Source organism: Danio aesculapii, chromosome 9 (assembly GCF_903798145.1).
Source record: "Danio aesculapii chromosome 9, fDanAes4.1, whole genome shotgun sequence".
NCBI classification, from domain to species: Eukaryota; Metazoa; Chordata; class Actinopteri; order Cypriniformes; family Danionidae; genus Danio; species Danio aesculapii.
The window spans coordinates 44,025,267-44,039,113 of NC_079443.1; the positions used below are offsets into that span (position 1 = coordinate 44,025,267).

General features: G+C 36.2%; 1 protein-coding gene across 1 annotated transcript in view; it reads right to left on the reverse strand.

Annotated features, from left to right (window-relative positions):
• The window catches only part of ttn.1 (titin, tandem duplicate 1), a 141,288-nt gene that overhangs the window by 84,884 nt on the left and 42,557 nt on the right, over positions 1 to 13,847 (reverse strand). Inside the window, exons 66-87 of the mRNA XM_056465823.1 lie at positions 13,655 to 13,741; positions 12,636 to 13,256; positions 12,399 to 12,455; positions 12,176 to 12,262; positions 11,953 to 12,012; positions 11,680 to 11,763; positions 11,431 to 11,514; positions 10,743 to 10,787; positions 8,562 to 10,361; positions 8,012 to 8,062; positions 7,523 to 7,918; positions 7,125 to 7,394; positions 6,764 to 7,039; positions 6,530 to 6,669; positions 3,542 to 3,668; positions 3,171 to 3,437; positions 2,666 to 2,932; positions 2,223 to 2,486; positions 958 to 1,097; positions 738 to 864; positions 385 to 651; positions 15 to 281 (exon numbers count right to left, since the gene is read on the reverse strand). Of these exons, the coding sequence (XP_056321798.1) occupies positions 15 to 281; positions 385 to 651; positions 738 to 864; positions 958 to 1,097; positions 2,223 to 2,486; positions 2,666 to 2,932; positions 3,171 to 3,437; positions 3,542 to 3,668; positions 6,530 to 6,669; positions 6,764 to 7,039; positions 7,125 to 7,394; positions 7,523 to 7,918; positions 8,012 to 8,062; positions 8,562 to 10,361; positions 10,743 to 10,787; positions 11,431 to 11,514; positions 11,680 to 11,763; positions 11,953 to 12,012; positions 12,176 to 12,262; positions 12,399 to 12,455; positions 12,636 to 13,256; positions 13,655 to 13,741 (5,784 nt within the window). The remainder of the gene's footprint in view (positions 1 to 14; positions 282 to 384; positions 652 to 737; positions 865 to 957; positions 1,098 to 2,222; positions 2,487 to 2,665; positions 2,933 to 3,170; positions 3,438 to 3,541; positions 3,669 to 6,529; positions 6,670 to 6,763; positions 7,040 to 7,124; positions 7,395 to 7,522; positions 7,919 to 8,011; positions 8,063 to 8,561; positions 10,362 to 10,742; positions 10,788 to 11,430; positions 11,515 to 11,679; positions 11,764 to 11,952; positions 12,013 to 12,175; positions 12,263 to 12,398; positions 12,456 to 12,635; positions 13,257 to 13,654; positions 13,742 to 13,847) is intronic.

Below are 13,847 nucleotides of genomic sequence, written 5' to 3' on the forward strand. Positions count from 1 at the left end.
TTTTTAACACCTACCAAGTACAGTGAGCATTGCCTCAGAGGTTTTTCCAAGAGCCTCAACTTTAATGAGAGATGTGTCGTCAATAGACACCTCTTTGAAGGACAGAGTATGAATCTTGCCATGCTCAGACATGTGCACCACTTTGCTTGGATGCAGACGAACATCATTCTTGTACCAGGTGACTTGGATCTTCTCATGCGAGAGTTCAATGCTAAACTCTGCAGTTTCACGCTCTTTAACAGTGACATCTTTAATGGGTCTGACAAATTCCAGACGAATGCCTGAGTAGAACATTAAATGCAGATCAGAAAAGTTTTTAAAAGTCATTGATTGCTGTTCATCACATATTGCAGACAGCAATGTGTTGTATAGTATTATAATTACCCTGAATAACAAGTTTGGCAGATGTTCTCTTGTCCTCGGCTTCAAACATGTACTTGGCCTCATCCTCATAGGCAACAGATTTGACCACTAAAATATGTCTTTTCCCTTCTGCGAGGATTTCAAACTTTTCATCAACTTTCAACTCCTGAGATCCCTTTAGCCAGCGGACAGTTTTAGCTTCTCTTGACAACTCAATCTCAAATCTTGCTTCATCTTTCTCATAGACTTGTACATCGCTCAAAGGCATGACAAATGAAATGGGCAACTCTGTGACACAGGAGGACAGAAAGATTAGATTATAAGGCTAAATAAGATTGAAGACATTTTCAGTAATAAGTTACACATTTAAATACCTTTAACTTTAAGATTTGCAGAACACTTAGCATTTGCTCCCTGGAAGGTAACCTCTCCAGACTGGGAGACTCTGCAGTTGTAGAGTGTTAATGTGTGTTTTGCCCCATCCTCAATAATCTCAACATCCTGTTGACAAAACACAAGTTAGAAAAAAGATCTGCTTAAGTTACAAGTTGAGTATGTCCATGGCAAAATACTTGTTAATGCAAATGTACTCACAGGTGAAGAAGATAAGACATCGCCCTTCAGTTTCCACTGGCCATGGACATCATCTTCGGAGATTTCCACCTCAAAACGTGCCGTCTCACCATCAAAGAGCTCGACACCATAAATTGGTCTAACTACTTTGATGTCACGAGCTTGAATAAAATACAATTTGTTTAAAATAAATCACTATTTTGCATTGTAAAAATATAACAACTATAACACAATACATTTTTCAGTATTTAAACTGCAGATAGGATTAAGGATAGTAGGGGTGTACGGATACCAACGCACAGTTAGAAACGCACGTGACCCACAGATTAATAACTTTTTTTGAACTTGTAGGTTAATCCAACATTCATAACAATTGCAGAGAGATCACCTCCCGCGTCATGCAAATCACGTGTATGAAAGCATTTTGGCTTCCCTGTAAAATATATTGATGATGGAAAAAGTTGTGGTAGGACCTAAATGCTTTCTTAGGCAATTAATTAAAGGTGTTTTCGGTCACTGCTTGTTTAGCCTGCATTAATGTATTCAGCGTAAAGCTGCACAATTAAACATTAAAATATTGTGATCTTAATTCAAATTTGTGCAACATGAATTTTGAATGATAATGATTTGCATATGTTCATTAATCCTTCAAACCACTACATTCAAATCGGCGTTTGATCAAGAGAGATTCAGTTTTTATGCTTTTTCAGTTTGTTACAAACAATTAAATAATACAGAAGAACAGGGATAAGAGTTTATAGTTCAGATATAAACACTGATGTTTATGGTAAAGATTAAAATCACTGTTTAATGGAACTTGACACTGCTGAATGCTCTGGCAATTACGTTTTTTGCCCAATAGGTGGCGACAAACAACTATCAAAATTATGTCACTGAATAGCTTTTCAACATTTTGTGTAAATATAAATATAAATATGATATGCTGAACAAGATGTTAGATTTCTATATTTAGCATTATCAGCAACAGTAACAAAGATCATTTTTAGTATTTAATCTTTTCCTTCCTTTCTCAATATTTAATTTTATTAAAATAACAGGTTCTAAGTTCTGTTTGTGCCAATGTTTTTTTCAGTAAAATTTTTGTATAAATGGAAAGCAATTGACAGTTGTCTCCTCCCTTTTTTGCTGATCCAAAAAGTGGTCCGATCCGTGACTCAAAAACTGTAGTGTGTTCCGAACCATGAGTTTTGTGATCCGTTTACCACTAAAGGATAGTATCTAGCTATTACCCAGTTAACTGACTATGAGAAACCTTAATTACTTACCTTCAATGTTTAGGTTGGATGAAGTCTTGTCTGTTCCACAGTCGCAAACATATACTCCTTTTTCTTTGTTCTCAACTTTCTTCAGATTAAGGATTCTTCGTTTGCCTTCGACTTTCATGGTAACCATCTTGGAGGCTTTAATTTCAATTTCATTGTGGAACCACTTCACAGGAACATCCCTACTGAGCTCACAGTCAAATGTGACTTCATCTTTCTCCACTGCAGTGTAATCTTGTAACTTGACAATAAAAAATGCATCGCCCTCTGTAAAAACAGATTGCCATGTAAAAATTCAGAAACTAGAACATGAATAATGATCTACGCAAAAAAAAATTATTATAAATTGGTGAAGTACAAAAATATGGTTAAGAATAAGGGAAGAGGGGACAAGAATTTGTTCAGTTCATGAAATAAATATAATGGTAAAATAAAAATACAATTACCTATCACCAGCAGCTTAGCCGTTGTGAATATTCCTTTAGCTTCTGCTTTTATTTGGCAAGTATCATCTAGTGATACTTCCTTTATTTCTAGTGTATGTTTCTTTCCCACCACACTGGTGAACACAGTTCTGCTTGGATGCACTTTTATTTCATTTTTGTACCATGTCACAGCGACATTCTCGTGAGAGAGCTCAAGCTCAAATACAGCTGTTTTACCTTCCTTCACTGTTAGATCCTTTAATGTTGAAGTGAAGTTCAGCCTCATACCTATGACATTAGTTGATTGCATAAAAAATTGACTATGGGCGCAATAAATGGTTATACAATAAACTTGGAAAATGAGTGAATTTATTAGTGAGTTTATTAGAAATGTAATTTTATTAGCATTGTTTTGTTTACTATTTGTTATTTGTTAGGCTACTCATTAATAAACACGCTTGGTTAAATTTTGTCAGAAAATAATTTGACCAACACTTCACTAACCAAGATGATAACCAAGACTTACCCTCTACTATCATTTTTGCTTTTGACGATTTTCCCAAGACCTCAATACTGTATTCTCCCTCATCCTCAAAGGCACAGTTATTTATAATGAGTATGTGTTTCTTTCCATCATCAAGGATTTCATACTTATTTCCTTGTGTAATAATATCAGAACCTTTAAACCAAATCACTTTAGATACATCCTTATTGATGGTGGACTCAAACTTTGCCTGTTTCTTTTCATGCACAGTAACGTCTTTCAGTGGGACTGTGAACTCCATTTCCAACTCTGGTAGGCATGAATGAACATTGTCCATAGCATCACTCATCCACATTTGAAACACAAAATTTGTCTTTTCTTTTGTTTAAGAAATATATTCACTGTTCTCTTACCTTTCACGTTGAGCATAGCACTTGTCACGGCATTAAGAGCTTGGTATGTAACTTCGCCAGCCTGATCGAGCTGAACATTCTTGATCGTGAGGAATCGTTTTGTTCCCTCAGATCTCATGTCGCATGTCTAAAATAGATTTTAAAATTACATTTAAAATAAAAATATTTCCTATATTCATACTGCTAGCTGTTACATTTCTCAGATAAGAATTTACATTTTCAAAACTACCTGTTCAATCACATCATTAGCTACATTTTCATCAACCTATTGTTATGCACATTTTGTATATGCGCATCAAAAAACGCTTGATGGAAATGCCAAGATGCAAATAGATTTTGAAAATGCGGATAAAAAAACATATGCACACAACAGAGTAGGATAAACATTTTATTCTATGAGAAAAGATGTGCATAAACTACGATGGAAACATTGTACCAAAACAAATTCCAGTATGCACATAAAGTCATGTGATTTTGTTATAAAAGATCATGTGATGATAAAAATGTCTGTGAATGGACAAAACAGCAGGCTGAGCACATTGTAAAACATCTGAAATGCTGTTTTGGTCATTCTAAAATACCTGTATTAGTGTTTATTATATCATTAATGACCTCCAGAATTGTCAAGTGTCTGTGCTCCGCATCTGATGCCTTCAAACACCACCACACATTCATTGCGTATCAGGATTGTCTTCTGAGGCACAGGTAGTTTATTAAATAAAGAAAAGATTTTCGCAGCTTCTCCTACTGCAGCAAATTCAGTTTTTACTTTTGATATTGGTGCCAGTTAATCAGGAAGTGACAATTTTCTTTTCTTTGGATTAAAATGCTGGTTTATTCACATGTGTTATATGCGATATTCCAGTTATGCGCATACATTTAATTTGCATCTTTGGAAGGAAACAAAGCTATTGTCACTTGTGCACATCAAAAAACTGTTTTTTCAGTTTCTTTAAACAAGTTACAAATGCTTTGGTACATCCATGCAAATGATGGTGTTGCTTATCAGTTGCTTATGTCATGTTGATCAAAATGTTTTATAGTAGTTCTCTGTTGAACAGTCTTATCCCCCACAACATTTCGGCATTTGTTCATTGCCTATTGCCAAGCTCAGACTGCAAGATTTTCAAAGTAGTCGTGTCACAGATGTTTTCACACTGCATGACTATCTGAGCTAGTGTTTCGTTGCTGCTTTGTTTACACTGCAGGATGGATCAGCGAAATTTCCCACTGCATGACTTTACAATAGAAGAATTGCAGACAACTTTGTCTAGGTGTGCAAACATGAGAAGTGATTATTTTGCTCACCTGGCCTTTGAAAGGAATTAGCAATTTCTCCTCAACTTTATTCTTTTTTGACCCAGTTGGGGTATTGCTCAGATGACACGTCAAACAGACACGGCTGCTCCAGCCAAATTTACACTTGTTTTCCTCCATTTCTTGGGTCCAAATAGAGCAAAAAGAAGCACTTTTAACTTCTCCCAAACCTCCCGCTGGCCTGCAGATACCCATACTAGTGAATGCTGCTCTCTCATTGGCTGTAGGTGATCGCTGATGTTATTTTCATTCAGAACACATTTCACATGGCATGTTTTGAATCACAGACAGGTCTAGATATTTAGCATGCCAAATATTTGACAGGTGTCTGCGACTCATCTGCGATTTTCTCAGATCGCGTCTTTGATTGTTCACATTGTGTGATTGTTACTCAAGTGAAGAAGCACTGATTTGCCTGTGATATCAGGCGTTTGTCGGCAATTTCTCAAAACTTGTCAGTGAAAAATCGGGGCTAAAATCATGCAGTCTGAACTCGGTATAAGTCTTTATATGCAAAATGGTTCAACAAGTTGTCATATTATTTTGTCATAATGCATTTTTCTATACATTTCCATTAGACTTTTTTTCAAAATCTGACTACATTTGCTAAATTGCTCCCAGGTAAATCTTGAATTTCTCTAATGAAGGTGCATCTCATTAACCATCAAGTATATATAGCACAACACAATATTACAATGGAAAAGCAAGTGTTGTGATATGGTTGAGAATTTGGGGTCCAACAGACAGGAACGTCATGAGGTATATGAAGACTGCACTGTAAATCCTACAGCATTGCATGTTCAAACTTGGTCCTTGAGGGCCGCTGTCCTGCATAGTTTAGCTCCAACTTGCTTAAACACACCTTTGTGGAACTTTCTACTATGGCTAGAAAGAGCTTGATAAGCCGGTTCAGGTGTGTTTAATTGGAGTTGGAATTAAAATATGTAGGACACCGGCCCTCCAGAACTGAGTTTGGGCACCCCTGATGTACAGTTATCCCTAATAATTGTCCTATTATCACATTTCTGTTTTTTTTCTTTGTGCTATGCAGTGCTGTATTTTCCGTTCAGCATCACAATGGCATGGTCTTTCAACAAATTACAGTACAAAATACAAAAGTATTGTGAATCTTGCAATCTAACTTTCGCATAAGGCAGTGGTTCTCAATTCCGGTCCTTCAGATCATCAACTCATTAAACAGTGAGATCCATGAACTGATCCAAATATAAGAAGTGTCAAAAATAAGAGAAATGCAAAATGTGCAGGGCAGGGGGCACAAGGACTGTAATGTACAATGTACAAAAATTGTCATCAAATCTGTAGTATTTACATGAACATCCTTCCACAGTACACTGTTATATTGACAACACGACTAAGCAATTTGACTGATTTATCCATACACAATGACACAAAGACTTGTCGTTCTGATGGCACTGACATTTTCAATGACACAAATATTTATTTTTGAGAGATGATCTAAGGATTTTGAGCTAGAGACTAATGCATGGTGTTTTGCCATTTGTACATGTTGTTTTGAGCACTTACTGTTTTGCAAATTTCAATTCTGATCTGAGAAATGTATCAAAGTGTTTGAGAAAAGCTGTAAAATAGTTTCCCCAACACTGCGAATAACTATTGTAGCACACCTTTGGGGTTTAAATGGAGTCTTACCGGTGATCTTGTCAGAACCTGTCCTCTAAGTTTCCATTCTCCAGGCACATCATCCTCAGAAATTTCAGTTTCAAAGTTGGCCTCAGTTTTCTCAACCACCTCCACACTAGCAAGAGGCTTCAGGATCTCAGCTTCACGTTCTGAAAAGGTAAAAGTTGTATACAATATTTTCAGTTGGTAGAACAGTCCACAGTAATTATTGATATTTATATGTGTATTTTATTTTTTACATACCTCCAAGTGTTAGCTTTGCTGCATATCTGCGGCCTTCAACCTCTACAGTATACTCAGCAACATCATCAGGTTGGGCATTTTTAATTGTAAGGGTGATCTCTTTTCCCTCCTTCTTCACTTCAGTCTTGTCTGTAGGCTCATTAGGGATTTCGTCATTACCCTTGTACCACTTCCAGTTCGGGGTTTCCTTGAAGAGCTCGCCCTTGAATGTAGCAGTGGACTTGGGTTTCACATGCTGATCCCGCAATGGTTTCACTAACCAGTCCCTAACGATCTCTGTTGAATACATGCATGGGTGAATTCAAAATGGCTCTAAATTCACCAACAGAAATTGTCAAAATAGATTAAATTAAATACATACCAATAACCTTGACATTCGTTTCAGTTTTGATGTTTTCACACTCGCATGTGTAAACACCAGCATCATCATCGTTCATGTCCTGGATTGTGACGGCACGCTGTAAGCCAATAATATTGATTTGAATTTTGCCAGGAATCTCCTTCAACTCTTTTCCGTTCTTCTTCCAGACCACATCTTTGTCCTTGCTCAATTCACAGGTCAAATACATTGGCTGTCCCTTGAGCACGGAGGTCTCTTCTTCCAGATTCTTTGTGAATTTCACAGGTAATTCTATATGAGAATAAAAAAATAATTGCAACATTAACGATGATACATTATTTCTAGACTTCACAGAGGGCCACAACATCAATGTGAAAGTGAACTGAAATTACACGTTGAAGAATATCAGTTGCAAATACCTTCAACTACAAGTTTAGCAGTTGAGGTCTTCTCCTTGTTGCCAAGCTTTGCAACACAAGTGTACTCCCCAGTGTCTGAAAGCTGTACATCAATGATTTGCAGCTTGCGATCTTTGCCATCAGATGTGAATTTGTGCTTTGGACTCTCCCTGATATTGCTTCCGTCTTTCATCCAAGTGGTGATAGCAGTAGATGGAGAAATCTGGCACTCAAATACAGCAGAGGAGCCAATCGACTCAGCCTCTTGCAACACAATATCTTGAAGCTCCTTCACAAACTTTAAGGGGACGGCTTTGAGTTGGAAACCAAATGGTGATTCTCCAGGTGGCTTGTCACCACCACCACCAGGTTTTCCTCTACCCCGTCCAGCATCACCAGGAGATGGAGTTTGTCTTGCTACAATAATAATAATAATAATACAATTAAATAATTTTGGGCCAGTGACATGTTATTAAATTATGAACATAACAATGCGCATTATGAACATACGTCTTAGTCCTCTGCCTCTGCCTGTGGCTGGTTCCTCCTTTGGCTTTCCATCTATTATTGAAATAATGTTATACTAGTAATTAAAGCTTAAAATGTTAAATTCAAGATGTCTGCTTTGTTGATAGATTATGAATACATTCCAATGATAAAATAAATATGAGAGGATTAATGGAAATTATTTAGAACAAAAAAAAAAGCTCAGGACAAATGAAAGCCATGAAAATGACAAATGAGGATGAAGGAACAGAATGACAGAGAAACACATATTTGACAGACAAACGGTTCCATTACAGAACAGGACTTATCAACAAATAACATTACATCAAGAGGGTTTGATGAATCAAGAATGAAAGAATTTCAACAAACAAGAATAAACAACATCAAAGGAATGACATGAACAAACGAAAGGAAGGACAAACAACAGACAATCATTAGGAAAATGAAGATTTGTTAAAGGGTATGTTTGAAGTTGGGTTGAGTGGATATTATTTGGAATAATTGTAAGGAGCGATGAGATACCAGTGGTGAGCATTTGGTGTCACCATCTCACCTTTCTTGTCACCCATTCCTGGGGTTTCCACAACCCCATCCTCCAAGATGTCATCATAGGTTTCAGATCCATAACTGTCCCGAGGAGCAAGTTCCCATCCCCAAGTTTCTTCCTCTTCATCATCCACTGTATCCTGCTCATGTTCAAAAACCACCTCCTCTTGCTGCGTAGGAATCTTTTGTAGCTCCAAAACACTAGGTGACAACTCCTTCACCACTGGCACCTTGCCTTTATTTGTTTTCAAAGGAGGTTCCTTGATCGTCTGTTCTTCTTTGGGGGAGACTGCCTTTGGGACCTTCTTCAAAATTACAGGCTCAATTGAATCTTTTGGTGAAATCTTCTGGGGTGATTTTGCTGTAGATTTTCTTTCCATTGGAATTCCTTCGGTGGGTTTAGGTTTTGAAATCTCAGCTTTTGGCGAGGAAGTCTTTTCTATCTTTTCAGGTTCCAGAGGCTTTAATGATATTTCCTTCTTATCCTCCATTTTCTTTGGTGTAGCACCAATCTTTATTGACATTGCAGTTTTATCATCGCTTTTTGGACTCTTTTTAATCAGTGATGTGACTTGAGGACTTGGTTTATCTGCCTTTGGTGATGGAGTTTTTTCTGCAGTTTTTCTTCCTTCTAAAGGTTTCAATGATACTTCTTCTTTTTTTGCTTTATCCACTGGAATAATTGCATGTTTTTTGATCATTGCCTTCTCTTCTTCCTTGGGTCCTTCCTGTGTACTTTTTTCTGGAGTAGAAGTGCTCTTCATTGGGAGATTCTCATGCGGCGCCTCTAGCTTTTTGATCTTTTCGAGCTCTTTCTTTAATTTTTCACTTTGTCCTGGTTCTTTTACCTGAATGTGAGGATCCTTTAATTTATGATGTGGTACTAATTTCTCTGGCTGTTTAACATCAATTATCTCTTTTTGTTCATTAGGAACTTTTTCAGCAGTTACATCAGCATGTGATTCTTTGGAAAACGGTTTTAATGTAAAAGTTTCTGGCTTCTCATCTTGTGGTAGAATTCCCCTTCCTTTCTTTGGAAATTTCATAAGTTGTTCAGAAATTTCATCTTTAGCAACAGATAATTTTGGCATTACAGATTTTTTAGCTTTTTGATCTGTGGCTGCCACTTCTATTTTCTTCTTTGAAAGAGGCTCGTCTTTTACAAGTCTTTCATGTTGTTGGACACCAATACTGTCTTTGCTTCTGTCAATGTTGCTGTCTTTCTGTGGACTAGCAACAGCTTTATCTGGTTTCTCAACAGGTTTTAATTTCACAGTCTCCTGTTCTTTCTCAGCTGGTATTGGTCTGATTACCTTTTTCAGAGTTGGTTGAGGTATATCATGTTCCTTTTCTTTTGGAATTTTAGTTTCCTTTTTACCTTTAAATTTCTCTTCTTTTACTCCTATTTCAAAAGTCATTTCTTTCTTCCCTCTCACATCCTTGTACTCCTCTCTCTTTTCTTCACACTTAGACAGTTTCTCATCTTCTGTAGATGTTTCATAGGACCAAGTATCTTCAGTGGCTTCATAACTGCTAGTAAGTTTGACTTCAGTAACAGCTTCTGAATACTTCATCTCTTCTCCAACTATCTCAGCTTTCTCAACATTTCGAAGCGTTTCTGCTTCTGTTGATGTTTCTTCATGGTGAATTTTGCTAGATTTCTTAAGTGATATAACATCACGATCTTCCTGATGTTCCTTTGATCTTCTGGTTACTTTCTTTAGAGTTGCCATTTCAATTTTTCCATCTTCTTGAATGTGAATTTTACTTTGCTGCTTAAGAAGTGCTTGTGTGGTGCTAGTTGTTTCTGAGGCGATAAATGTCACAATATCACATAACATGGACAGTACAATCAAGACATATGACACATGTACACCCAAAAGGGTTGAAGCTAAAGTCATAAATGAAATCATATATTTTTTTTCCAATTTGTAGTTAAGATGACATTAACGTCAACCCTGAAAACGGTACTGACTTGAAATGTGCGGCATACAAATAAATTGTAATAAAAAAATAAACATATACAAAAAAATTAAATACATAAATAAATAAATAAATAAAAGAGACAAAACATACAAAACACCAAGCTGGCATATGAATTGTGATGCCTGAAAAGCTGAGTTGAATATGTTTGAAAATTAAACATTGGAAGATTCATTTGTGGAATGTCAGTCACAATGTAACATACCTTTGGGAGCGGGTCCTGGAGCTGAAACGGGGCCCTTGCCTGCATCTGTTTCAGAAATCATTTCTGATTAATACGATAACCACAAAAATAAAAGTTATATGTTAATAAACATACAAAATATTAATTTCAATTGTGTCACCATTTACTCTCCTATTTTTTTTCAACGCCTTTGCATAACTCCACAGTATGTCTTCTATGGAATTCAGAAATAAATACCTGAAGCGTAATATCCAAATATCTATTTTTTAATGAAAGTGAATATTCTGTCATTGTGTCATGTGCACTTTTGTTTCAGTATTTTGTGTCCCTGGTCTCCATCTAACTTCATTTTTCTAAAAGACAGTATATCAGCCATTCTACTAATATCTCCTTCAAGGTTCGAAATACAAAAGAAAGTCATCCAGGTTTGAAAAGACAAAAAGGTAAGATTGATTTTGAATGTGCACATTGACCTATGATGCATTTTTAAACATCATTAGTCACTTCACAAACATAACTGTGAATAAGAAACATATAACATTGTAAGTGTCAAGTAATTATATTTGGACAAACATGTAATCACATGACAAGAATTTTACTTTATAAAAATGAAACACATAATACATTGAAGAGCACAAAGACATGTTAAGGCTATGGAACACCAAAACAATAACATTTGGTTAAGATGACATGAAAACAGACACTCTACCTGTGGGAGGAGAGACTTTTTGTTCAACTGGAGTTGCTGTTGGCTTTGGTGCCTCGGGAGATGCTTTCTTTTCAACAGCTGGCTCTTTAAATAAAACAATACCACAATCAAAACCAACAACAGTGAAATAAGCAGAAAAAGAAGTTATCTGACTGTACAGGAAACACTTAAAGATGAACACAAATAAGAACAAACAATCTCACATACTAAAGGCTAAGACCAGCAAGATGGTTGCCAGTTTTGCTTTACCTTTAGGAGATATTATTTTCTTTTCGACCAGAGCCAAAGTTGGCTTTGGTTCTTCAGGAACTGAGGTCTTTTCAACACTTGGCTCTTTAAATAAAACAGTGACATAATCACATGCAAGAACAACAACCGAAAATGTGGAATAAGATGCTATTTGACTTGACAAAGACCATATAAAGATGTGCAAAGAAAAAGATCATCAGACTAACATAAAATATCACATAAACACATACCAAAGACAAACAGTTCAGAAGAGAACTCTGCCACAATGAATACCTTTTGAAGCCACACTTGGCTTTGGTGCCTCGGGAGATGGTTTCCTTTCAACAGTTGGCTCTTCAATTAAAACAATACCATAAGCACAATTAAAAGATAATAACAAACACATGTTGAAAACGTATAACTGGAGTGCCCAAAGAAAATGTAAGTATTATGACAAGAGAAGAGAAAAAAGACACAGTGACTTTTATCACAGGCTTTTTTCAGTTTTGTTGAATACCTTTTTGCAGATGTGGTGTTTTCTGTTCAACTGGAGCCACAGCTGGCTTAGAAACATCTGGTTCAGGTTTCTTCACTATTTCTGATTCTTCAAATAAAATAAGTAAGCCATGGTCACAATCAAGAAATAAACATGTATAGATAAGTTTACAAACACATTATCACACACTGATTTAAGAACTGAAGAGTAACAGCACCAATTCTCACAGCCTTCCTTTAAGTACCTTTTTTAGTTGATACAACTTCTGAAACATGTTCTGACACAGCCTGGGTCTTCTCATCTAATTAAGAATTATGACAATATTCAAGATAAAATACACTAAAGAGGAACTTGCAAATGCAAGCACATAATTTATAAAGAAAAATAAAACTAAATCACAATTGCCTTTTCGGCAAATACCCAAAGACAAAAAAAATCAAGTGAAGACCGAGGCATTTGCTAAAGATTTAAGAAGCTTTACCTCTTTCAAGTGCGTTACGCACTTCCTTCAACTTTGTTCCAGTTTCCTTTGGCATTACTACCGGTGATGTCTGAGAGGTTTCTTCCTGGTATCTCTTCTTTTCATGAACATATTCTTGCATATGAACTTCTATTTCTCTCTGACTGGCCATCTCTTTTCTTGGGCTGTCATCTATGTTTTGTAAAGAGACATCTTTAGCTATTTTCTTTTTATCTGCCACAGTGTCATGCTCTTTTAATGGTGCCTTAATGTTGGGTTCCACCACAGCTTCTGGAGATATTACAATAGTAGATTTCTCTAATTTCCTTTCCTTTTTCTCAATGAGGATTTCTTGTTTTGTCTGCTTCATCTCAGACATCTCTTCTATTTTTATTAGTTCAAACGAAGGTTCTGGCTTCTGGGGAAGCTCTATTTCAATTATCCTCACGTTTTCAGATGGTGATATTGTACTGTGATGACTTGCATTTACAACATGCTCATGATGAGAAAATAAATCCTGAAGTTGACGAGGCATGTCTTCCACAATTTTCTCTTTCAAAAGCCTTTCCTCCATGTAAGCCTTCTTTGTAACTTCCACAGTACAGGGAATCTGGTCAATTTTCTTCTCAGAGGCTGAAAAGACTTTAAAGATGAAAGATTTTCAAGATTGCACCATGCACCGGTGGCAGAAGAGATTTTGAACAAAACATGCACACCAACATAGAAGCAAGCAAAACATTAAAAAACAAATCTCACATTTAATTCTATTAATTTGCTTATTTTAACCTAGGGTAGTCTTTATTTTAAAATGAATAGCCACAATGCACACTTTTCAATTACTTATTGATTGAAGGCTCTTAAACTTATACTACATATTGATATATTAATGATATTAAACATAATTCTCCAGCTAACTGTGATTAAAATGTTAAAAATGGTTATGCTGTAAATAATGGGAGATCTGTTTTTGTTATGCAAACAGATCTAATAATGCAGAGATACAAATTAGATTTGTATCTCTCATGACCAACAAAGCATACCTTTGGCTGGGGGCATCTCTGTCTCCATTTTTGCTTTAGTCACAGGCTTTTTCTCAGATGGTTGTTCTGCAGCCTTTACTTCAACCACTTTGTAAATATAAAAGTAATACCAGACAAAGAACATCACAAAAACAAGAGTAAGTAAGATCATACACCACAAAAGAGTGTGTACTGATTTCTGCCCCAATAATGC